The 26,590-nt window shown below is 36.9% G+C and overlaps 5 protein-coding genes and 1 pseudogene across 9 annotated transcripts; 4 read left to right on the top strand and 2 right to left on the bottom strand.

Annotated features, from left to right (window-relative positions):
• Positions 1–184: 184 nt before the first annotated feature.
• On the bottom strand, positions 185–5,325 carry LOC121753313 (annotated as a pseudogene).
• Positions 5,326–9,630: 4,305 nt separating this feature from the next.
• On the top strand, positions 9,631–10,303 carry LOC121751783 (patatin-like protein 3). Its single transcript, XM_042146577.1, has 4 exons — positions 9,631–9,786; positions 9,969–10,050; positions 10,093–10,144; positions 10,240–10,303. Exons 1-4 carry the CDS (start codon positions 9,631–9,633, stop codon positions 10,301–10,303), a joined length of 354 nt encoding a protein of 117 aa, XP_042002511.1.
• A 1,966-nt stretch (positions 10,304–12,269) lies between these two features.
• On the top strand, positions 12,270–14,889 carry LOC121752416 (patatin-like protein 1). Its single transcript, XM_042147483.1, has 7 exons — positions 12,270–12,455; positions 12,545–12,720; positions 12,800–12,983; positions 13,505–13,666; positions 13,887–14,189; positions 14,367–14,542; positions 14,646–14,889. Exons 1-7 carry the CDS (start codon positions 12,312–12,314, stop codon positions 14,707–14,709), a joined length of 1,209 nt encoding a protein of 402 aa, XP_042003417.1. The 5' UTR covers positions 12,270–12,311; the 3' UTR covers positions 14,710–14,889.
• Positions 14,890–17,340: 2,451 nt separating this feature from the next.
• Positions 17,341–21,021, top strand: LOC121752412 (BTB/POZ domain-containing protein NPY1-like). 4 transcript variants are annotated; one of them, XM_042147478.1, is made up of 5 exons: positions 17,341–17,714; positions 17,888–18,027; positions 19,009–19,078; positions 19,213–20,382; positions 20,457–21,021. In XM_042147478.1, the coding sequence occupies exons 2-5, from the start codon at positions 17,966–17,968 to the stop codon at positions 20,901–20,903; spliced, it is 1,749 nt and encodes a 582-aa protein (XP_042003412.1). In that variant the 5' UTR covers positions 17,341–17,714; positions 17,888–17,965; the 3' UTR covers positions 20,904–21,021. The 4 variants fall into 4 exon arrangements, with proteins under 4 accessions (XP_042003412.1, XP_042003410.1, XP_042003413.1 ...); XM_042147476.1 differs by having other exon boundaries at positions 17,815–18,027; XM_042147479.1 differs by having other exon boundaries at positions 17,341–17,783.
• On the top strand, positions 20,770–23,796 carry LOC121752415 (phospholipase D Z-like). 2 transcript variants are annotated; one of them, XM_042147482.1, is made up of 7 exons: positions 20,770–20,904; positions 21,794–21,998; positions 22,088–22,289; positions 22,460–22,653; positions 22,739–22,892; positions 22,992–23,156; positions 23,221–23,796. In XM_042147482.1, exons 2-7 carry the CDS (start codon positions 21,811–21,813, stop codon positions 23,665–23,667), a joined length of 1,350 nt encoding a protein of 449 aa, XP_042003416.1. In that variant the 5' UTR covers positions 20,770–20,904; positions 21,794–21,810; the 3' UTR covers positions 23,668–23,796. The 2 variants fall into 2 exon arrangements, with proteins under 2 accessions (XP_042003416.1, XP_042003415.1); XM_042147481.1 differs by lacking the exon at positions 20,770–20,904 and adding an exon at positions 21,243–21,541 and having other exon boundaries at positions 23,221–23,696.
• Positions 23,687–25,521, bottom strand: LOC121752413 (premnaspirodiene oxygenase-like). Its single transcript, XM_042147480.1, has 2 exons — positions 24,557–25,521; positions 23,687–24,465 (listed from the first exon to the last, which is right to left on the bottom strand). Exons 1-2 carry the CDS (start codon positions 25,496–25,498, stop codon positions 23,848–23,850), a joined length of 1,560 nt encoding a protein of 519 aa, XP_042003414.1. The 5' UTR covers positions 25,499–25,521; the 3' UTR covers positions 23,687–23,847.
• Between the last annotated feature and the right edge of the window lie 1,069 nt (positions 25,522–26,590).

The following is a 26,590-nucleotide window of genomic DNA, read 5'->3' as shown; positions in this document are numbered from 1 at the left end:
TGTCTTAATAGTTAATACATTTGGAAACTTAATTGCCCATTTAACTTTCCTATATCCTATTGCTCTCTGTTCGGCTGTAATAAAATCACAATTTATCATCCAAACAATACCTAATTAATTTAGTAAACTTTTTCTAGTTGCAATCTAGTACAAATTTGTGGTGGTCTCGAGGGCATACAAGAAATTTTTTTAATTAGTAGTATTAATTTAATTTTCTCTATTTTTTGTAATATGAGAAATATGAAAGTTATACAGATCACCACTTCACCATTAAGCAAAACACATTTCACTGTTACAAATCCCAGATACTCCACAACGAATGAGTATTCGATCATTTAAGGAATAAGAACTCAACGAAGCTCATGAACACCACTCCCGAGCATTTTGGAACATGCGTAGCCACGGGCTTGGGCCTTTCTTGTCGACGTCCCAGCTCGTGGGATACCAAGGATACTGCCACATCAAGAAGCAGCGTTCCGGATGAGGCATCATTGCAAGATGCCTACCATCTGGGGAACATATGGCTGCCACGCCTAAAGGAGAACCATTCACATTGAAAGGATACACTTCCGTGGGCTTCCCATCGTCGTCACAATATTTCACGGGGACCAAGCTTGAAGTACGCTGTTGAAAACATCATCATCTGGGAAATAAGCTCTTCCCTCTCCATGAGCTGCCCATACACCCAATGTACTACCCTCCGTTCCTTTCAGCATCAAAGCTGGTGAATTTTCAATCTTCACACTTGAGAAACGGCATTCAAACCGTCCTGATTCATTGTGTATGAACCTCGGTTGTGATGGATCCCCATTGTTGCCAAGAACACCTCCAACTTTAGGCCCTGGAACCCACCCTAAAAGAGCCATGAGCTGACATCCGTTGCAAACTCCCAAACTGAAAGTTTCTGGCCGCTCATAGAATTCTTGAAATTGAGCTAGTAGAGGCTTATTGAATCTTATAGAAGCTGTCCAGCCTTCCGCTGAATCTAGTACATCGGCATAGCTAAATCCTCCAACAAATGCAATACCTCGGAAGTCATGCAATGAGATGCATCCATTAAGAAGGTCGGACATAGTGACATCCCAAGGTTCAAAACCTGCGGCAAAGAAAGCAGCAGACATTTCTCTATCACCATTGCTCCCTTCTTCACGAATGATAGCAACCTTTGGTTTTGAAGTAGCATTCATGTATTTCTCATCTGTATATGATGGGGTGAAGGACAGACGCCATGAAGGCTCATGGCGACTCTTGAGGCCATCTTTCTCAAGTTCCACACAAGCCAATCTTTGCAATTTTTCCAACTCGAAGCTGGTTTCTTCCCACAGGTCCCTGAGCTCAGATGTTTTTTCAGTCAACTGAGAGATACCATCAATCTTTAGCTCAACTATGGGTGAGGATGTGACTTCGTCAATGATAAAGGAAGATACTCCAGCACCCGCGAGTTTTTCTGTCACCACACCTACATCCTTTTACTGACCTCAATTATGACGCCAAGCTCCTCGGCAAAGAGTGTTTCAGATACACTACAGCTCTCAGGAGTAGTCAAATCCAAGTGAATGCCACAGTTTCCGGCAAATGGCATCTCAAGAACACTTACTAGCAATCCTCCATCACTAAAATCAATGTGGAGAAGAATACCATCATCACCAAGCTTCAAAGCTGGTGTCACAGTTTTAGTTATGTCGGGACAAGTGACATGAGTACTGATAACTAGATTTCCAGGAGCCTTGACAACTTCTTCAGATGAATGAGCAGCCATAGAAAGACTATCCTTTCCACCATCAATAGCAATGCCAAGTTCGATCATTGCTTTTGAAAGAGCTATAGCAGCATCATACATTGCTGCCCCTTCACCGTCCAACTTAGCTGCATACATCCAATTGCCACTCGCCTTCACATCTGAGAGAGAAGTGACCCTAGCTCAAACAAGATTTGTCAAAGCTTCTCCAACTGCTAGCCTGGCCATAGCTTCGGGATTCAGAAGACCTTTGATTGGCTGCTCCCCAATTGAGCAAGCCCCTCCAGTAATGCCAGTATAGCTTTGAGAAATTACTGCAACATCAGAAAAAGTAATCTGAAGTGGACCCACAGTTTGCTGTTGTGCAACAAGCCCTGTCACACACCTATCAACTTTGGTAGTCAGGAATCGTTTTGAAGCAATAGAAGGAAGCCTTAATATTCTTTTCAGAGACTCCATAACAGTTATCCCTGGAGCAATATCAAGTGGCTGAGGAGCATTAGCAACTTGATGAAATTCAAAAGTTTTCTGGGGCATGTCCCCAAGTACCTTCTCGAGCTCAAGATCCACAGCAGGCGGTGGAGGAGGTAGTCCATTTGAGTTGCATTTTTCCATAGCTAAGCCATCCACAAGAGTGATCCGCCCTTCACCACTAATTGTTCCAAGGACTGCCATCGAGACTCTCTCCCTTTACATATAGACTGTAAAATGTCACGGCTTTCAGGATTCACTAAAATAGCATCTTGCTCCTGGTACTCTGCACCCCATATCTCCAAAAATGACATAGTGTAATCACCTACTACCATTGCCCTGATATCGATGGTAGCACCCTTTGGGTATATGATTTCTTTGACAACATTACAATTCCCCCCGGCACCCTGATCATGAATGCTAATTATAGGATTGTTCTCTCCCATTTCAATACAAGCACAAACAACTCGATATAACTGTTGTGCCATCTCTGCATCTCCACGTTGTACAGCATTGAAATCCAGCTCAGCATCATTTTGGCCACTAACCATACTGGATGCAGCACCACCGCCCATTCCAATACGGTAGGCTGGCCCTCCAATCTTGACAACTAGCATACCAATTTCAGGCTCACCCTTCGATATGTGGCTATGATCAATCTGCCCAATGCCTGCACTGAACATAATCGGCTTCAACCATTCTCGTCTTTCCCCATTTGGCAGCCTCATTCCAAAAGTCCTGGTGTAGCCCTGAATCAATGGTTCACCAAATTTGTTTCCATAATCTGATGCACCATTACTAGCATCAATGAGAATCTTAAGCGGGGAAGCCAAGTTTGAAGGATATGTGAATGACTGATCCTCCCATGGAGCATACGACCCTTCAATATTTAGATTCCCAACACAGTAACCAGCTGTAGATGCCACAATATATTAGCCCCTACCAGTTGCATGTGTATCTCTGATCCTACCTGTCTCGGCACCGGGGTAAGGGGTCACGGCACAAGGGAAGTTATGGGTCTCAGCAGTAAACAGGATATCAAGGTCACGAGCACTCATATCCAGTGGGCATGTCAAACCTGGGTGGGTTGGCCGCAACTGATCCACAGGAAACCCTCTGATTGCACTTGAGTTATCCTTGAAGCCAATAACTGAATTGCTCGGGTTCGCTTGCAAAGCGCTCTTAACAATTTGCATAAGAGTCTTGTCCATTGGTTCCCCATCTATAACAATCTTTCCAGTAAAAAACCAAAGCCTGCTATGCTCACTGTTAGACTGGGCCATATCAAATAACTGAACATTCGTCGGATTTCGCTTGATGTCATCCATGAAAAGCTTGGTGTAATACTGCCAATCTTGCATCATCAAAGGCCAAACCCATTTCTTCATTTATTTCCTCCAAAGCCTTCCGGCCCTTCTCTATCACAGGTATATAACGCACTTCCTCAGGGGCCACACCTCTTTCAAAAGATGTGAGCTTCTCATTATAAACACACTCCGTCATTCTGTCATGCAACAATGCAGTAAGGTCATTGATCTGACTCTCTACCAACGAACCATTTCCAGGGGCAAGGTACAACAAGTATCTCCTTGACCACTCCAATCTGCTTATTTCCGTCAAACCACAAGCTCGACAAATTGATACTGCGTTCGAAGACCATGCAGTGGTGAAAGACAACCGAGGGCCAACTTCTACAACAACAACACTTGAGTTTGTTCTCATCTCATCATCAAGAAAACTCTCAGTCCCCAAATTCTCAGGCTCAAAGGTTTCCCCCAACAGCCATCTATGCACTGACTGCTTATCACTGGGAAGATCACCGTCCACACCAATATTATAACACTGCTCAGTTTTCAAGCCTATAATTTGGTTCGAAACTTTAGACTGAATCAGCTTCAGAAGCTCAGCCGCTTCATTATCCTGCAGTAAAGGAACTCGATAGAAATGCACAACCTTTGCAGCAACCCTCTGAACGTGTTCCAATTCTGATTTTGTTCTCCCTGAATGGCCTACATCCTTTAAGAGCACGGCTTTAACCTTCACTTGCCTTGGTACAGAAGGCTGCTTTCCTGGAAATCTTCCCCATAGTAAGCAGTTAGCTTGTCTAAAGGAGTGTTTAGGCAAAGCCAATTTCTGCCTGTAGGCACCCTGCCGATAGAAAAGATATGAATCAGCAAAAAATTCAAGTAAATTTTGCTATAAAACTTATGATTAATATTGCAAGAGAACATACTTGTACAAATCCGGCTGCTGTGATTTCAAAAGCGGCATCCATTGCTCCTGTGCCAGAACTATAATCACAACAAACAACTAATCAATTTTTTTCTATAAAATCCCACCAAACACCTAACTCAAGCCTAAACCAAGCAAGGACGAAATTTATTGGTAAACGAGCTTCTGAAACCATACATTCTTTACGGTTTTCCAGTAGTGCAACACCGGATATATGAGCGAGAGGGCAGCGACAAAGGCAATTTATCCCTGTATCACAGAAGCTGCAAACGGAAATCAATGGTGACAATGCACAATCCAGAAAATACAAATCTGTATTTAATGGATTATAGTATAACAGAGTCTTCTTATGCTTTTTGTTCTGCCAAAAGACATATTCCACAACCCCCATTCATTCTAATTTCTGGAAAAATTCCCTTCTCAATGAATTGAACTTTTCCTATAAAGTATGTAACTTTTCATCCACCCTAATAACTTAAATTTTCATTAAACCAGAATTATTACCTTCTGCTCCCAAAAACGAATTCATCAATTTTAAATAGATGTCATTTTCAATTTTTTACAAGCAAAATTTGTACAAATTTGAATTATGCAAACTATATCTCTCTCTATCGAATTGAAAATATCGATCCACGAGATTTATAGTGTATTAGATAATCCTATTGCAAAACTCTCTTTCTATAAAACACGGTGCCATGTTGCAGATGAGAAAAATATGGAGGAGAAATTCCGGCATGTTTTTCGATTTAAATGATAGAGAGTAGAAGATAATTACCGTAATAAACAGCAGCTTGGAGGATAAACCCCGTGGAGAAGAAGAGGGCTTAGGGTTTAAGGCTATAATTTTGGGTTCTATATGGAGTATGATTTAACGGTTATTTTTCTTTGATAAGGTGGACTGCCATTTTAGGGGTTGTTTAAAATGAATTGTATTCATAATTTTATTTTGACTAAAGTCTCAAAATGGTCCTTAACATATTACGTTTTTGTTATTTTGGTCCAAAACATTATCTTTTGAATTATTCGGTCCCTCGCATTTGAAATCGGATCACATTTGGTCCATTTTTGACGGTTCCGTCACATATTTGACGGTTTTAATTACCGGGTCACTAATCCGTCACTAACTGGGAGAAACTGATTCGTCACAAATCCGTCATTAATCCGTCACTAATACGCTAATTACCCTAATTAATCCAATTAATTACCTAAAACTATGTGTTTAAAATAAGAAAATAGAAAGATAAAATGATGATAGGCAATTGGCAAAGACAAGCTTCACAAATTCACAACCATTCATATAATTTTGAATATATTATGCAAAGAAAGCAAAAATTCCAAGTTCAGAAATCAACTGCATATTTTTCTACGGTAAGCACTCAAAATTATGTTGGCTCCAACCTATCTAAATATTTGTATATGAATTTAAAGATGTAAATTGATGGGTTAATAAATTTTGGAGAAAATAACTGCTGATGAAGGTTCTCAAACCGAGGGATTTAAAGAGGTGAGCAATTGATGAAGGTGTACAGCTTCTAGTATAAGATGAACAGAAAATGGTGGTGGGAGAGAGAGGAATCGCAGAGATGGTACTGGGTTACAGTTGAATCGAAGATGATGGTGAGAGAGAGAAGAATCGTAGAGATGGAGAGAGATGAATCGCGTAGATGGAGAAGGGAAGCGTGATTTTACAAATGAGAATTACGTGCTAGGGCAACAAATTTCAGAGATATGGAAGTAATTCTATATTACTAATCTGGTTGGAATTTCTAGACTGTTAAATAAAACCACCACTTTATTGGGTTATATTAACAAGGTAAAACATGAAAATGAAGATGGGCATGACCGGGCCAGAGTAATTCTATATCACTAATGACAGATTAGTGACGAATTAGTGACGGGTTAGTGACGAGTTAGTGACGGATTTGTGACGGATCAGTTTCTCCTAATTAGTGACGGATTTGTGACGGATTAGTGACCCGGTAATTTAAACCGTCAAATATTTGACGGAACCGTCCAAAATGGACCAAATGTTATCTGATTTCAAATGTGAGGGACCGAATAATTTAAAAGATAATGTTTTGGACCAAAATCAAAAAAACGCAATATGTTAAGGACCATTTTGGGACTTTAGTATTTTATTTTATTTTATTTTCGCGTTAAAATTGTAAATTTATTTAATATAGAAGTATATGCCGTGGTTATTTAAGCTTTTATAAGAGTTGGTGCTAATTTTAATTTAAGTTTTAAGTCTTTTACTTACTCCAATATTTTCTTTTTTATTTTAGCGTTCAGGCAGCATTTATTGATGACATTGATGGTCCTAGACTGTGCAGTTTTCTTGATCCCTCTTTTCTTTCACCTCGAATGATGAGTTCGTTTTCCATGAGGGGAGCGGATCCTCTGCTGTGATTTAATCACAGCAGGGTCTGCTGTGGTAAAAACGTCGTCGTTTCCTTCCAATAAAATAATGCATTTTATTTAGTTTTTAAATCCCTCCAAATCTGCCAACAAAGCAAAAAACGTGGTACGATTTCTTTCTTCCATCTATTTATGGACATAAACTGTATATATTTTGCATTCCCTGTCTGATTGGAGGCATCAAATTATTTTTTACCAAAATTTTGCTAAAGAACACCCATCAATTGCTCGATGAAATGACTAAGAGAGAAGATACTTATTGTGAATTGAGTTGGGAAATTGAAAACTTGGTGCTGTATTCAAAATCTTAATTTTGATCTTAGCAACTTAAAGTTTACTTCATATATCTTGCTTTGTATCTAATAATTGTTTGATGAGTATAAAATAGTTTTGACAGCTTATGCATTATAGATAAGATTGGCTACATATACTTAGTAGTAATTCAGTTTTTACTAAATTTTTGATGAGCATTAATTGCTTTGACAGATTATGCATTGTAGATAATATTTGCTGATATAGTTAGTATTAGTTCAATTTTTTATCTTTAAAGGCAACAACAAACATGGCTACGGCAAAGACAAAAAGAATACCTCCTCAAACTAAAAATAATTAGATAAAAACATCAGCAAATATAATCAGATAAAACAATCCAAAAATGCTTTAAAGGGAATATCTATGCTCTCATTTCTCAAAACAACACTGGCAAAACTAATTATATAAAAACAATCCAAAAATATATACTTTGAAACATGACTAATCTGAAAATACTTATTCAAAAGGCATGAGATGTTATTTTATCAAACAAAAGGCATGAGATGTTATTTTATCAAAAACTACATTCAAGGTGTGCCTCCAAAGCTTTGTATAGTGTTGCAAGGCATTCAAGACATCTCAATGATCTCGATCTCCATCTCGATATTGATAGTTAGCACTAGATGTACCTTCAGAGCTCTGTATAGTACTGCAAGACATATAAATCAATTTTTTTCTTGAATCCTTTTGATGCCATTAGAGAAGAGACCGTTGAAGAGGTATTCACATTGTCACTGTATTCTTGATCTTTTTACGATAAACGCATTTCCATTACCTTTTTATATAGATCCGACATTGTTTCATTCACCAAGGTGAAAGTGGGTTGATGGACAGAAGCTTCATTAGCCAACCTTACAAGAATTTGACATAGTCTCCGATACCGCTTAGTACTTTGTAATTTAGAATCTTCTTCAACTTCATTACCAATATGGTCATGGACTACACCAGTTCTAGCTTCTCTTGTCCACCTTTTAAGAATATAATTCTCAGGAAGCAACTTCACGTCTAACACATCAAACACTTTCACTGAGCCCAACATCATCGGCTAAATCAATCTCATGTGCTTGAACTTCAGTAATGCGGCGTTGAGAAGATAACATATGTACTGTCTTAGGAATGTAGAGGGGATGATTATGCTCTTCCTTAAACTCATTTACTTTATATATACCCTTCACATAGGTCACCCCCAACCTTACTTGACAATTTGTTCGAGTCCCAAGTCGAGGATGGAGCGTCAAAGAATCCCTTTTGTCCTCTTTACGGACACCTTCCTTACAACAAACATATTTATATGATGTTATTCGATCAGTTTTTTTTGCATTTGTTAAAGTAATGTTTCCGAACTCCGAAGCCAACTTTTCCCTCATATTGAACCCAAAACATCCAAGCATCATCTAAGCTATCAAATTCCATATCGATTCTAGGCTTGAAATCAGAATCAGAGCTCATATTCATCGGTGAAAAAGTTGTTGGAAAACTCTGTTATAGCCACTAAAATATGAAAATATTAGATGATATGCAATGGGAAATTTTTATGCAGATGGAAACATCAATGATAATATATGTGAGATTAACTTTTGCTTCTTCAACTTGTTCAACTTCAATATAAATTCCAACTCTTTTAACCTATCTCACTTTTTCTCTTGGAATTAAATGGTGAAAAAAGCAACAATGGTTCGGTACTTTCAATATTTGGCAAGCTCAAATAACAAGTAAAACTAAGATTATATTCATGAAGTAAAGCAATACATCCCACAAAGTCTTGGGAATAAAAAATATTTAAATACCATCAGTTCATAAAATGAAACAGGAATAACAAAAATATTAGATGAAGCACACGACATTCATTAGAAAAAAATTCATACCTGTGAGATAACAGAGAAGAGTGATTAATTTTCTCCACAACCGGCGTAAAACAAATAGAAGCAGATTAGAAAGAAGATGAAGAGATTCTTTGTTTCCATTGTACGCAAAAAGAGAAAGGGAGGGAAAAGAAATATTTGGCAATTGATATATTGGAAGAAGCGTATCTACGTTTTTGGTTTGTTGGCAGATTTGGAGGGATTTAAAAACTAAATAAAATGCATTATTTTATTGGAAGGAAACGACGACGTTTTTTACCATAGCATGCCCTGCTGTGATTTAATCACAGCAGAGGATCCGCTCCCCTTACGGTATAGGATCGCCAACTGTGTGCTAAATATTAGTAACTGACCCATCCATATAAATAGGCCGAAACAAAATCACTATATAAATCTCGGGCTAGTATTGTTATCATCGATTGATTTTAAGATGGAAACAAAATATTAATGCAGACGTTGGTGGCGGTGAGTGAAGTGACAAATGAAGTGGTGAGTAGAAGCGATGATTTATTCCCGACTCAACCTCTGAACTGCGCAAACTTGCTGGTGATATCGCTGGGCACGGGCTCTGCGAAGAAAGAGAAATACACAGCAAAAATGGCGTCGAAATGGGGCGTGTTGGGCTGGCTCCTTCAACCAAATTCCACACCTATAATTGATATCTACAACCAAGCAAGCACACACATGGTAGATTATTTCTTATCAACCATGTTTCACGCTCAAACTTGTCAACGGAACTATCTCCGCATTCAGGTCAGAGAAAATACTAATCGCATTAATTCTAATTCGTTCGAACTTCGAACAATTCTATAATGCATATTTTTGTTGTTTCTCATTTTAGGTTTTTTCACGTTAGTTTTATCTCTGCTATATATTGCTTTTGTTGTGTGCGTCATTTGTAACATGCAACTCGGATTTTTGTAACAACTGCACAGGCTGAAAATTTAACCGGAGATAGCTCGTTGGTGGACATCGCGACGAAGGATAATCTGAAGGATCTGGTTGGAATCGGGGAAGGTTTGTTGCACTCTCCTTTCTTAAGTGTTAATTTGCAAACAGGAAATTCTGAGCCTGCTCTTTGCGGAGGCACAAATAAGGATGCTTTGATTAGGTAACTAATTTACTTTATTTTTCACTTTTTTCCAGCTACATATGATATCTATTTTCTTTTTTGATTTCTTGTTTCCTTGTGATTATTTATTGCAGGTTTGCAAAAATGCTCTCGGATGAACATAAATTCCGGCTGTCGAAATCACAGCACAAGAACTAGATTGGACCTCATAATTGATATATTGTGGATAATAACTTGTATTGGTTTGGGAATTAAGTAGGAGTTTAAGCTATTCTGCTTTGGGTTATTTAATTATTTTAGGACGCATTTGGTATGTATTACTCCGTGACGTAAGGGTTAATGTATAGTAATTTGTTTGAATGTGACATCAATATTATGTATGCTTACATGTACAATTTATGTACAATATTACGTATAGTAATTTGTTTGAATGTGACATCAATATTATGTATGCTCACATGTACAATATATGTCCATTTTATTCATAAATAAAATATTGCGTGGAAGGATGAAAGTGAAATCCTGGAAATTTGTTCTATTAGTTAATTCACATAAATTATGTTGTAGTAGTATAACATTTGATATGCACGAATTCCAATAAAATATAACATAAAGAAGTTAATTAGACGACCAAATCCTAGTTCTTCGTTCCACTAAAATAAAACATAAAGAATTTATTGGTCACTATTTTTGGGCTGAATTGAGTTGCTTCCTTGTATATTACTACTACGATTTAAATTGGTCGTCGGAATAATAAGCTAATCGATAAGTAGTACTCCTAGTAGCATTCACTCGTAATTAATGGATTAAGCGATCGTTACAAAACATTTATCAAAATAGAGATGTAATTACTTGCGTTGGAAAATTTTAAAAAATAACAATAATTTAGGACGCAAAAGAAAGCGTCCTTAAATTGAAGACAAATTAACTTAAACTTTTGTTTTAATAACAATTCTTTTATTTAAGTTCCCTAATTTTAGTTGGGACACCATGACATTTTTTTAAGTGTTGGTAAAATATTTAGAAATATAAAATTAGTGTCCATAATTGCACCAAAAAATATCTTTAGCCTTTTTTTAAGAAAAAAATGCTTAGAAAGTTAGTTTTGTAATTTTAATCATAAATTAATTAATTATATTCTGAAGAAACTCGGGCTTCTTACAGTTTGACTTGTCAGACATTTTGCATTAATATATGTAATTAACTACGCGTTATCCGAAATTGTAGTACTACTATTTTTAGTCGATGGAATAAATATTGACCGAGAACCGATCTCGATTATAGATATTTATTAAGGTGGTGACATTAATTATTAATTTACTATGATCAAAATTTTGTGATATCATATTCAAATACTAGCCAGTAAGATCACATTATTAGTATTATTATCTTAATTAATTAGGTCAACATTTCAAATGAGTGCTAATCACGGTCCCCCATGTAAAATGACATATACGAATAACGTGAAAAACTATGAATCATATAATAAAATTTATAAATCAAATTGACAGACTAAATTACCGATATTGTAAGCTGAACATGAATTCAATAGTGGTATAGAGTTTCTTAGCTACCATGCCAAACATCATCAAATAAACCTAAGTAATTGTACTGAGTCACACAGGCCGTGTAACCCAATACTCCTAATTTAAATAATTTTCATTTTGAACAAATTAATTAATTGTAATAAGTCACAGAGATCGTGTAACCCAATACAATTTAAATATTTTCGTTTTGAACAAATGAAGTAATTGTACTGAGTCATACAGACAAATTTAGAGAAATTCATAAACAAATTGATCAATTTGTAGCGAATAAATCAATTTAAGACCAATTTAGAGAAGCCTATCTGGAATTATCAGATTGAACTCACCTGCAAATTTAGTGGTACTACAAATATACCAAGTCAACCTTCGACAGTCGTGTAGCTGCCCAAGAAACGTGATTATTCATGTATTAGCATTTAATAATTGCAATTGTTTATCTACATTTTTACATGATGGAACCACTAATATATCTTACTTATCCGAAACTAACCGTGTCAATGTCGAAGCGTGGGGGGTCATGATTTCTTGCACAAGTTTCCTAATTAATTAGATCATTTGATTTCCTCTATAAATATAAACCCCTGAGTTGTGATAATTTCATAATCAAGAAAAGCAATTTAAATAAATTACAAGAGACCTGTACTTTGACATTCAATTCAATGGCATTGGCATCATCATCTTCCTTCAGAAAAGTACTTCCCCCAGCGAATGGAAGACTAATCACAATTCTTAGCATCGACGGGGGCGGAATTCGCGGCATCATCCCTGCCAAGATTCTTGAGTTTCTCGAATCCGAGCTCCAGGTAAACTCACGTTCGTGTGCAATTTATTTATTTATTTTTTGTTTGGCGTATAACTTATAGTACAACGTTTAATTGGGATCGATGATCAGAAATTGGATGGCGAAGATGCTAGAATCGTCGACTATTTCGATGTTATAGCCGGAACGAGCACCGGAGGGCTGATGACAACCATGCTGGCAGCACCAGATGCTAACAACAGACCGTTATACGCTGCTAAAGATATTGTTCCATTTTACGTGAACAATGGGCCTCAGATCTTTCCACAGTATGATTATTTCCTCTAAGTTATTATTTTTATTTAGGGTTTTGAATATTGAAAAGGGATAGTACTTATTTATTTGTAGGCCCTTTGGATCGTTTGGAAGCACGCTTGCTCAATTGGGAGGACCCAAATACGATGGGAAGTACTTACACAAATTGTTGAGAGATGGTTTAGGAGAGAGCCGGTTGCATGACACCTTAACCGACGTTGTCATCCCGACCTTCGACATCAAGTTAATGCAGCCAACTATCTTCTCCTCTTATGAGGTCGGACTCTCTATCTCTCTCGTATTTTATTGTTTGCCCATATCGCCCTTATGATAATATTCAAAAATATATACTATAATGATATCACAAATTATAGATCTAAACCGTTTGTTTTAGAATCCAACGAATTATATTGTTTAGTTTTATATTAGGAAGTCAGTCTCACCCTAGTGTAACCATATATAGATAGGGTTGTGATCTATGATAGTGAAATTAATTGTTACATATCACATATAATCAATGGATTATGATGTAACAAATGTAGATGTATAAAGAGCTAAATCAAGAGAAGGAAATTAGGTGTGTTTTAACTTTTAATTTGAATTGAAATCCAAGCATTATAAAGTAAATTAATTAGTTGATAATCAAGTTTGCGTACCATGAGATGTATATGTAGATATAATAGTATTGAATTTATCAACGTAGCAATAATTTATTGTTTATATTATCTAATTGTCTTTCAAAAAGTCAAAACCTTTACAAATGGAATTGTTGACTGACCATTTATTTCTAATATGCAGGTGAAGAATTCACCTTTCATAGATGCACTATTATCGGACATATGCATCGGCACCTCCGCCGCGCCAACCTTCTTTCCGGCCCATCATTTCACAAACTCCGACGCCTCCGGCCAGTCCTGGGATTTCCATCTCATCGACGGAGGTGTAGCTGCTAACAACCCGGTATATACTTATTATTCCCTTCGTCCTATCCTAGTTGTCATATGTTACTTAAATCATTTTCTTCTCTGCACAAAAACATTACATTTAATCTTCTTATTTTACTTTATTTTTTATTTCTATTTAGTACTTTATTCTCTTTATATTATAGTACATAGTTTTGCTTTTATCATCAATAATCAACCAAACTATGTCTAAAACTGGAAATTTTTTTAATTCTTAGACATTAGTGGCAATCAGAGAAGCCATGAAACAAACAATGAGAAACTTCCCAGATTACTTCCCGGTTCAGCCGCTCAACTTCGACAAATTGCTAGTGATCTCACTGGGCACCGGCGCCGACAAGGAAGAGCAGAAATACACGGCGGAGCAGGCGGCGAAATGGGGCATCTTCAGCTGGTTGGTTCAGGGGAATTCCTCACCGGTGATCGACATTTACAACCAGTCTAATAAAGATATGGTTGACTACTTCTTACAAGTCGTTTTCCAGTCACTTCAATCCGAAGATAACTACCTCCGCGTTCAAGTAAATACTTTCTTCGTCCATCATTAAATATCTGATTTTACCAAAAATGGACATTGTTAATAAAATACTACTATCTAATTTCAGCTTTTATATTTCCACTAGCTCATTTGATTATCATTTATTATAAAATTAATATAAAAATGAGACTCGTATTTTAATAGAGTGCTTTTCATGTAGGATGAGACGCTGACGGGGTCGGCCTCCTCGATTGATGTTACGACGAAGGCGAATTTGGATGAGTTGGTGAGAATTGGGGAGAATTTGTTGAGCAAGCCAGCTTCTAGGGTTAATTTGCAAACCGGAAGGTCCGAGCCTATACCGAATGGAGGCACAAATCAGGAAGCTCTGATCAAGTAATATACATATATTTTCTAATATTATTTAGTAATATATTTGAATTAAACTTCTTCTTGGCAACTTATCTTAATTTTTATTTAATTCCTATATTAATTGCAGGTTTGCAGTAATGTTATCTGATGAACAGAAGATCCGAAGGTCCAGCTCACAAACGGCAGAATAAATTAAAAGTAAATCATGATGAAGATATTTAATTGTAATGATGTTATTCTTTCTTACTCCTTGACCATGTTTGGTTGTCAGGATTCTGTGTGCGAAAGTGTTCCGATTCCTTAAATTTTAAATTCCAGTGTTTGTTTCCGTTTTTAATCAATCTGGGAAAGTAATCAAAATCCTGAAACAAGGAAAGTTAGTACAACTTTCCAAGATTCTGAATCCTAACTTTTCTTAATTATTCTTTTTCTCAGTTTTAAGATTATTACATATTTAATGCAATATAGGATAGTTTCATCATCATCATCATCATCATCATCATTTATTACAATGTTTTAAAAATAATTTAAAACTATAAACCATACTTAATTTCAAGATAATAAATAACTATAATTCAAATTATCATAATTATAACTATATTATTAATATTTATATTTAATTTTTATTATCATAATAATAATAATTTATTTAATAATTAAATATAACTATAATTATATAATAATATAATAATTATTACTCTATAAATTAGTAGTTAACAATAAAATTGTAGTAAAATTTTAAATTATAAAATTTATTCAATTAAAAATTTAGTAAATATAATAATAATAATAATAATAATAATAATAATAATAATAATAATAATAATAATCTTATTTATTATTATATTATTATATATTATGATGTATAATCCATATTTAAACTATCCATCGTAATAATAAATAAAATAATATAATTATTATCATTTGTAATTAATAATTTATTAAATAATATGTATTATTCTTTTTTATAAATAAAAACTGATAAGTATATTTTTAGTTTAGTGTTTAAATCAAATATAAACTTTAAAATCTTGATATTTTCCAAACACATGAAAGTAAAGTTATTAGGAATCATATTCCCGCGATTCATTTTTCCATTAATCATTTTCCTTGCCAACTTTACTTTCCCGCCAACCAAACATGGCCCTTATTACTAAGAAAAGTTGATAATAATGTAATAAAATAAACTTTGATGTATTATCGTATAGATTTTTGGTTGTTGAATAAATTTTTATTTACTAGCCATTTAGGACACTACTTGTTTGTTCTTTGAATTTCAATAGGATTTGTCGCGTGAACTTAAGAGACATAAGTTTCTCCATTTGAAAATTAATCACGATTTCGAAAATCGAATATACAGTATTATTATTTCGTTCGATCTGTTTAAAATTAAAAATAATTAAAACTAATCGTTGGGTGTAAATCCACATTCTATATCCAGGAATAGGAAAAATTAGAAATAATATATTAATGCTTTTCCAACTCAACTGAATTTTTTAGAGTGGCCTGGAAATAAATTTGTGAAAAAATTTGTTTTAAACTAAAGTATCCATGATATAAACTACCTTAATTTTAGAAACTTAACAATATGGTAAAACAATAAAGTTATGAGTTATCTATTCATTCGGCAATCTTTGTTGAGATGGGCCTAAACCAAAGTTCACATTGGACTCGACTGGGCCAATAATTTACCGATCCATTTGTTGACTAAACATAGATTTTTTTCATTTCCCTTACACATAGTTTAATTTTACTATATTAAAAATTATTACTATGATATCATTAATTTTGCAAATTATATAAAAATGAAACGCGATTATTTATTTAAATTATAAAAAAGAATAAATTAACCTTTGATATTTATATAATTAATAAAAATAATAATATGAACAATAACTATTTGGTTATTGAAATAAAAATAAATCTATAAACATAAAATAAAATAATGCTAATATAAATTAAAAAAGAACGATCCATAAAAATATCAAACATTACAAAATAAAGGTAGACGTATTTAACATATGGTCCCCTACATTCTGGTCCATCTCCATCATCATTAATCTATGATGATTTTATGGCCACGCCTATTTTTACATCAATTATTGCCTTCACTTCTCTGTCATTCGGGAAAAAAAATCGTTAATAAGAATTCTTTTGGGCCGTGTTGTAGATTTGAGAATATTAAAAGGAGTATTATAAATTTATAATTGAGCAGTCCAAAATCCAAAATATATCAAAGGTCATAGTAAAATGGAATATGTACCTAATTATTATTATTATTATTATTATTATTATTATTATTATTATTATTATTATTATTATTATTATTATCCAATATAGGTCCCCTACCAAACGGCAAATACCACTGGCTGGACCATTCCAATTTACTTTACCTGCTATGATATAGTAACATCTACTTTTACTTTATAGAAATATATATTGGACATTAAAAAGGAGACCATGGGCAAAAATGTACATAATTTATTTAATAAGATTAATAATTGTTTACCATGTAATTCTGTAATGATTCGAGCCACATCAATTTATGGAGGGAAGGTGATGATGCATTTTAGCAACTAAGTTGACGTTCATCAATTTACACAAATAAGGTTTTTAATTTTTGTTAAGGGTGATAAATAAAGATTTTTTAACCTCTGATGGCTCAAAGTAGACATTCACCCTCAAATTGTGCAGATAATTTTCTTCTTTTTTATTAATAAAAAGAGCAATAATAATTTCTCATTTATATATATATGACTCGAACCATTAGGTTTAAATTGTCAGATAAGTTGGCGCGCATTAACAACGGCATTGCGTCCGCAGCGTGCACCCTCCCTGAGTATATTCGGTCCACATAAAGATACAGAAACAAACACACATTTCGCGTTCATTTAATTTTTACATGTAGGGGAGAGAGAGAGAGAGAGAGAGAGAGAGAAGGGTTTATGAGATTCTCTACTTAAAAGAGGAGATCTTGGCAGATCAAGAGGAGTAATAGCAACGGGGGCTGGGAATTTAATTCTTGGGGTTGGTGGACTATAATCTGTCACAACATTTATGGCATCACCTCACCGCATTACGCAATGCACCTCGCAAATTTTCTCTTAGTTGCTCCTTCTCGACACTCGAGGCCTTTTCTTCAAGTGGGGTGACTGCGAGAAAAATTGGGCTACGCAGCTTGCAGCAGAGATTTTTGGTGGGTTTTGTTTCTCTGTGTTTGTTTTGTTCTGGTCGGAGAGGGACTCATAATGTGTGGTGAAATAACGTAAAGATTCCTTTTTTTTTGTCTTGTTTAGGCAGCAGAGAATGATTCTCTGTTATTGCAGTTTCTTGCTCTTTTAGGAGTTATACGTATTTTTCTTGCCACAGTTTGTTCATTGCAAGTTCCAAGGTGTTCAGTTTGGAACAAATTTGAAGAAGAACAAGTTGAAGAAATTAAAATCAAAGATGAAGTATATGAAGCTAGGGTCCAAACCAGATGCTTTTCAAGCTGAAGGGAATTATGTGAGGTGAATAGTGTGTGTGTGTGTGTGTGTGTGAGTGAGTTTTCCAAATGTGGAGTAACATTTTTGTTTTCATTGCTTGATCGTAATATTATTTGGTGAATGATTAATGAAACTATGCTCTTAGTTTTAGTGTTCATCTCAAAGTTTCCCCCTTTCTTGAATGCATGTTTACTAAACGTGGTGAATGGAATGTTACCAACTTACCTTTGCTGTTAAAATGTGTTGTGTTTTTTTTTAATCATGATTCTATGTTAATTAAGTATATTATTCGGCAGTTAAAAGCTATTATAATTGTTTTAGTTATTCGAATGTCTCACTTTCATTATTTAAACATTGAGTACACTTTATGTGGAGGGCCTATTGGAACTGTAAAGTGTGACACCTACTAAGCCTAAGGTTACATGTTAATGTAGTATTTAATTGCAAAAGATTAGAAAGTAGCTTGTATGTTGTTGATCACCTTTTCTCTTCATTTTTTTAATCTTCCTTTTTTTGGTGGCCATGCTGCCTCATTCCTTTTGATTCAACTGCAGAAACTTATACATCATGTTTTAGTTATAAGGCGATGCTATGGATTAGTGGCTACCTTGCTCAGTGATGGATTAAATTAAAATTCAAATACCATTAATGAAATTTTCAGTCTCAATCCTAGTTATAAACAGTTCCATCTAAATGTTCTCTACAAACACTAATATGTAATTGTAACTTCCTTGAATTTTATGCACTTTGTTGTACAAAAATTTAATAATATTCTGAGTAACACTTTGAGTTTGATCTCATTCTGTCATTCATACATGTACTATAATGCAACATCTACTCGTGAATGTTCAAAGCCGCTTGAATGGTTGTCTGTTGAACTTGGTTGAGTTTGATTGCATTTTTACAAGTATCTCTATGTATCATATGCATTCAAAATCCGTTGACAGATATGCTGTTGTTGTGTAATTTCACAATGTATGGTGACTCTAGTACAATTTGCTGCAGGTACGTGTCGTCTGAATTGGATACTGATGTCATCATAAGCGTTGGAGACGTCAAGTTCCTTCTCCATAAGGTGACATTTTATGGAACTAAGTGTTAGGAATGAAATTTACCTATTCCTTCCGAGTGTTTACTGCTTCTTGCTGATTATTTTCCTACTAGCCATTTTTAATTGTGGAAGTTTCTGTTTGGATTTGCCTTTTCCAGTTTCCTCTCTTGGCCAAGAGCAATAGGTTACGAAAGCTGGTATCAGGAGTGAGCGAGGAAAGTCCTGATGAAATCCGCTTGGCTGATTTCCCCGGTGGCCCTAATGCATTCGAAATATGTGCTAAATTCTGTTATGGCGTGACAGTAACTCTCAACCCCTACAACGTTGTGGCTGCACGCTGTGCAGCAGAGTATCTTGAAATGTCTGAGGATTTCGACAGAGGAAACCTGAACCTAAAGATTGACATATTCCTCAACTCCAGTGTTCTACACAACTGGAAAGATTCCATCATCGTCCTACAGACCTCCAAGTCTCTCCTCCCATGGTCTGAGAATTTGAAGATAGTCGGTAGGTGCATTGATTCAATAGCATCCAAAACCTCCGTGGATCCTTCACTGGTCACCTGGTCTTACACGTACAACAGAAGACTGGCGACATCAGACCAAATAATCCGCAGTGGGCTGAAGTTATCCGAGAAGATGGAGTCTGTGCCTAGAGATTGGTGGATTGAAGATATCTGTGAGCTGGACATTGACCTGTACAAGAGAGTCATGCTCGCGATAAAATCCAAAGGCAGAATGGACGGCGGCATGATTGGGAAGGCGTTGAAGGCTTACGCCATGAGATGGCTGCCAGATTCTGCCGATGCAGTGGTGTCTGAAGTTCATATCAACAGAAACAAATCTTTAGTCGAAACTATAATGTGCTTGCTTACTTCAGATAAAGGAATCAGCTGTGCCTGTAGTTTCTTACTGAAACTACTCAAAGTTGCTATTCTCATAGAAGCTGATGATTCGTCAAGAGAAGAGCTGATAAAGAACATCAGTTCAAAACTAGATGATGCTTCAGTCAGTGATCTCTTGATCCCGGCAAGGCCTCCTCAGACAACCATCTACGACATTGAACTTGTTCAACGCCTCGTGGATTTGTTTGTAGAGAATGAGATGAGTAAGAAGGATAAGAAGATGAATGAGAAGGATGGGGGTGATTTTGTTTTAGGGCATGGATCTTGGTTGAAAGTTGGGAAGATCATAGATGGTTATCTTGCAGCAGTTGCTCGTGACCGGAATCTCACCGTGTCCAGTTTCATCAAGCTGTCTGAGTCAGTTCCTGAGATGGCTAGACCGATTCATGACGGATTGTACGGCGCCATTGACATCTTTCTGAAGGTGCAATCTTTTTTCAAACTTTTCAACTTTTATGCAATAATTTTGCAAAATTGAAAATTTTGTATATATTGCAGGAGCATAGTGGTATAACTAAATCTGAGAAGAAGATCTTGTGTGGGCTAATGGACGTGAAGAAATTGACGACGGATGCCACCATGCACGCAGCTCAGAACGATCAGCTACCACTTCGCGTTGTGGTGCAAGTTCTGTTCTTCGAGCAGGCAAGGGCAGCAGTGGCTACTCACGCCTTCAGTGAAAAATCCCTGAGCAAACAGATGGATGAGCTGAAAGTAAAAGAAGAGGAATCAGTGAAAAATGGAAAGCTTATCAAGAGAAGTAGCAAGAACAGACGTTCGAGGAGAATATTCGAAAGGCTTTGGATTGCGGGGAAAGGGCTTCCCAACGGAGATAACAAGATCCCCGAAACTTTGGGGAGTTCTCAGAGCCCAACTTCTATGATCAGAGGAGAAACAAAGTCGTCTGGCTTGTCAACAAGGCATCGGAGGAACTCAATTTCGTGATGTAAGTGTAAAGTGGAAGTAGGATCTCCATTGCTGTTGTAGGAAAGATAATCTGGTTGGTGTTGCTTTTCATCTCTTGCACATCATTGTATTTGTATAAATTTGTTGAATTCTTGTATATCTATTTCTCATTAGTTCACAAGGATTTCATATGGAAACTTGATTGGAAAAGAAAGAGATATTAATGCCTGGTAAATCCAAGAAAAGTCAATGAGAAACTGATTTAGCATGAGATCTGCTTATCATTTATCAGGGCCAAGATTTTATTTTTATTGATTTCATCTTAAGAAATGCCGTGTTTTTCTCGTTTCTCACTGCTAAATTGACAGAAGAAATCTTGGCCGGCAAATTCAAGAAAAGTCAACGAGAAACTGTGTTAGCATTTAGCCTATTCAAGAACCTCATTCTCTCTCACTCTCATGAGATCTACTTATCATTTAACCCCTTAAAAAGTGGACAAAATATGAGAGCTTTTGCCGTATCTTTATCTGTGTGCCTCTGTGTTTTGATTATATACGACCCCACCTTAAGAGTTCAATCCTCTTCGTCTGATAACACGCAATGCAAAGCATGGCTGGTTCAATCCATCCCTAGAGACATGCCCCACTTCGCTCCCGTTCCCGGCCTTCTTCGTACCGGTAATCTGCCCTTTTCCACTTTCCTGCAATTCTTAATTCTATAATTGTAATGGACTTAATTATGATTAGGTGCTAAAAAGAGAACTTTTTACCAAACATATGCCTTATCCATAAAGCTCAAAAACCCTTATTCAACATATAGTTTGTGGGCCTTGTGGCAAGTTTTGTTGTATGGTGCTATTGGAATTTTAGTTGCATTACATAAGTTCCTTTAAAGATGAGTTTAGTCATTTTGACATATGATTGAGGCAGCTGATGTATTCCAATGGATGGCTGGGAATTCGTCGAGGAGCCTTGACATAATTGCACAATACTGGCAGTTGATAGCTCATCCGGACGATCCTCGTTCAGGGGACTACGGATATTCAAAAGATGACATGTTGAGATTTGGGGCTAATGAAGGATATGAAGTTTATCGAGCATTAGATAATGCAGCTGATCGCAACATCAGTATGAGGTACTCCTCGACTCTTTGATGTTTCACTTGCTATGCATAAACTGGAGTTGTAGAGAATCAGAACTGCAGAAAACTGATCTTGGTTTCAGATTTTTACAGCACTCTGGATTCTATCCAGACTATACACAGGAAGCATCTGCCCTCGCAGCAGGGAGACCAAATGTGGAGAATGTCACTTTGTTACTTAAGGACTGGTGGGGGTCTGGTATCGTTCACGCTAAGGTCTGGATATCGGATAGTCGAGACGTGTACATTGGATCGGCAAACAATGACTGGAAATCTCTCACTCAGGTACCATAATCAACAGGAAGCCCTAATATACTTCTTTATTAAGAGAAGCCTAGTGAAGAACTTTAGCCATACATTCATGCTCTCTTTTGTTTTGGTTTTCGTTTGTAATGTGTTCATCAATTTGATAAGTGCTAATTGATTAGTAATTGTATGAATCTAAATGATGTTAGGTGAAGGAAGTTGGGGTTTATCTTGCTGGATGTCCAAGAATTGTGAAGAAGGTTGAGATTTACTTTGAAAACTTGTGGAAACTAGCCCATCTCAACTCTTCACTTTACACAAAACTTGTCTCCGATCAGCAATGGCAGACCGTTAGAAAGGTTCCCTGCTGGTCGTATTTCCTCCAACCGAAAGATAGATGCAGGTAAGCAGAAAACTCTAGGCAACCAATTCTTCCTTCCTTATATCATATCTAGATATCGTCTCTTCTCTCTGTTATGTCTTGACAGATCACCTCTTCCAAAATACGTGAAGATCGAACATACAGTAGGCTATCCATCGCTTTCAGACCCTGACACGTTCCACATTTCCATTAAAACTCCTGCAACAAACAATTCAGCATCACAGCATCAACCCTCCTACCTGTCTTTCGCTCCACCTGAGGTTTAGAATCCGTTTCCGTTGTTGTGGAAAGGTTTAGAAGATATTGCAATATCATTCTTAATTTACATCTCATGCATCATGCCTATTCACTTTCTCCAGCTATTGTTCGACAAGTATCAGTCAGATGAGCAGGCCTGGATCGACACCATCAAATCAGTCGGAGATGGAGAAACTGTAAGAATAAGCACCATGGATTGGCTTGGCCAATCTGCATACATGTCACAGACAGTGTATTGGGCTTCCCTGTCTTCAGCTATATCCGAGGTATATACACATCATCAAATTTCTTGTTTATAACAAACTTGCATGACCGAGGTTTCTACACCAGGTTGTTTACAGCAAGCATGCCACCGTGAAGTTGCTGGTCTCGTACTGGGCTCATTTCCTTGACAACACAGACACGTACCTGAAGTCACTGCTCTACACCAACAACCTATGTTCGTCTTCCAAGTACAACAACTGCCATGGAAAAGTCGAGATCAAGTACTACATTGTTCCAGGTTTCAACCAGACCGGGCCTTCCAAGACCAGCAATGGCACAGCCACTGGGAACATGTACCCGGGCTTCACAAGGGTGAACCATGGGAAGTATGCTGTGAGTGATGTACGAGGCCATATTGGGACGAGCAATCTCGTGTGGGACTACTTCTATGCGGATGCAGGGCTCAGTTTTGGAACCTATAACCTTGGCATTGTGTCTCAGCTGCAACAAATCTTTGATGCTGATTGGGATTCACCCTATGCAGTGCCCGTTGAGCCATTGGTGTCATCTTAAAGCTAACTGCTGAGTTTAGTTTAAAACTCAAATAGTAGTATAAATTTTATTGAAGTTAAAATATCAAATAAAAAATTAAACAAGAAATTGTACAACAGAGACAACTTAGTGTTGTAGTAATACACTTATTCCAACAACAAAGTACTTTATATAACTGTAAATAACTCTCTGATGTTTTGATTAAGCCGAGTTTTTGTATGGAGTTGGTATCGCAAAAAGGCTATCCCTTCTCGAAGCAGTGACTCCGGGATTCTCGATCATGTCCATGGATTCTGGCTGAGCTCCGTTTGGAAGCTTCCAGTCGAAGTGATAGAGAAGCTGAGCCAAAACAAGCTCAACACTGGCCATTGCAAATGTGATTCCAGGGCACATTCTTTTCCCTGCTCCGAAGGGCAGGAAGTCGAAGTCTGCTCCTAGAAACTCCTTCGAGCACTCCTCGAACCTCTCTGGTTCGAAGCTGTCCGGGTTGGTCCAGTATGCCGGATCCCTCTGCATCCCCCAGTTGTTCACAAGCACCTTCACATTAGCCGGGATCACATAGCCGTCGATCACACGCTCCTCCCGCGACGCTCTGGGTAGGATCGGAACCGGAGGGTGCATCCTCAGCGCTTCCCTGATCACCAGTTTTAGATATTTCAGATTCGGATCGTTATCCCCCATGGCTGCGATGGTGGTGTCGTTGAACACTTGTCGCACTTCCGCCTGCGCCTTGGCCATCGCCCCCGGGTTCCTCATCAACTCCGCCATCGCCCAGTCCATCGCCGTCGATGACGTCTCTGTTCCAGCAGAAAACATGTCCTGTCATGTAAAACATACGTCAGACTTACTAAAAATAGAAAGTGACTAATTTTTGTTACCAGTAAAAATAAACAAAAAAAACTAGACTTACATAGACAACTGCTTTTATATCCTCTTTCCTGATAGGAAACTGGAGCTCTCCAGTTTCCTGAAGCCGAAGAAGAACATCAACGATGTCTTCATTCCCGAACTCGCCATTGCCTTTCCTCGCTCTATCTCCATCCTCGCTCCCGCTATGGATCTTCGCCAGATTGAGCTGGTGCTGGCGGATGAGATCGTCGAGAATCACATCGAGCTTATGTCGCATCATCAATAACCTGATCTTAGTCCAGCTGATGGTGTTGATGACCAACGACGAAGGGAAAAAATCAGCAATCTCAAAACCACCAGCCATCTGAATCCCTTCCCTCAATATCTTAATCAAGGTATCCTTATCCTTGGACACCTTCCCGAAGGCGGCGCGGCAAGTGACGGAGCTCATCATGGAGAAAATGCTCTCGCTTATGTTGACCGGCTCACCAATGGCGGCGGAAGTGCGGATGGAAGAGATTAAATTAGAAACCTCATCTCGACGAATGGAGGCGAAGGAGCGGACGCTTCTGGGACTGAGGAGCTCCATGATGCAGATCTTGCGCATCTGGCGCCAGTAGTCGCCGTAGGGGCTGAAGGCGATGTCGCGGTAGTTGTACCAAAGGACCTTGATGCCGATGGAGTCCGGGCGGTCTGCGTAGCAGGGGTCGTGCTGCTTGAGCATTTCGCGGGCGAGGTCGCGGGAGGAGACGACGATGGTGTCGACTTCGCCGAGCTTGAGGCGCATGAGGGGGCCGTATTGTTTGGCGAGGTCAGAGATGGAGCGGAAGGCCAGGGCGGTCAGGAGGTGCATGTTTCCGATTACGGGTAGGGTTTTCGGGCCGGGGGGCCAGTTGGTGGAGGCGGGTTTGGAGCGGGTTTTGGTTCGGATGAAGAAGATGGCGATGGGGAGGATGAGAGATAGGGCTGCCAGGTTCCATGAAAGCCCTAGAATGGAATCCATTTTTCTCTTTGAGAGTGTGTGAGTTGATGAGTTTGCATGGGATGGATGGAGATGAGTTTATATACGACTCTTTGATGGGAAAAGTTAAATTTAACTACCTCTATCAAATAAGTACGCTTGACAAGCTTAGGATATTCTAAAACTTGAGCACAAATACAGTCAAAATAATCGGATGAGACTCAAGTGTTGACTGTTGGAAATTTGGTTGGTGAAGAAGAAAATAATGTAAAAGTAATAATAAAATAGGTAGGGATACAGTAGTAGTAGTAGTATATAGTATAATAAAATTAAGTATAGTTAAGTAGTAAAATTTTAAAGCTTTTCACCATCCAATAAAAAATAAATAAATAACCATTATTATAAGCTATAGTATCATATTATATATAGTATATTGATATAAAATTAGGAAATCATTATTAATTCATAAAAGTAAAAAAAAATGGAAATCTAATAGTATAATATACTACTAAGAACGTAACCCAAGGTACAAAAATCAGATTGGGAATGAATTAAGAAAGTGTCTTCTATGTGACTTGTATAAATTTTGTGGGCCTAATATTCAAGTTCAACAATTTCATTTAAATTAGTCTCTTGTTGGACTTATATAATCCATGTTATGTGACAGACTTGACCAATCAAACATGCAATTGATAAGCCAATATTGAAACGCATATGCTGATTGTAGTATAATAAGATAAAAGTGGCTGCTTGACATCGCCATTTGCGACCAATAAATATTATTACTATGATGCATGAGATGACATTGTTGAGTGTTGACTGCCGTATTAATTATAAGACAAAAATATATTTAATTTTTTGAAGAAATAAAAATATATTTAATAAAAAATATAATAGCTAACGGTACACTATTATTTTCCTTACCCAAATGTTTTTTTTTGAACTCTATTCATCTATAAACTATAATTATGTTTTTCTATTTTGATCTATATATTCATAAAAATTAGGCCGCTCCACTATCATAACTACATAGATAACGGTTCAAATAAGAATTAGTTAACATGAAACATAGATCTAAATATGTTGATCGATTTGAAACATAAGGAAAGAATCAGTCTCTTTCATTTAACAGTC

The sequence above is a fragment of the Salvia splendens genome, chromosome 10 (assembly GCF_004379255.2).
Source record: "Salvia splendens isolate huo1 chromosome 10, SspV2, whole genome shotgun sequence".
NCBI classification, from domain to species: domain Eukaryota; kingdom Viridiplantae; phylum Streptophyta; class Magnoliopsida; order Lamiales; family Lamiaceae; genus Salvia; species Salvia splendens.
This window is presented reverse-complemented; position numbering and strand designations above follow the sequence as displayed.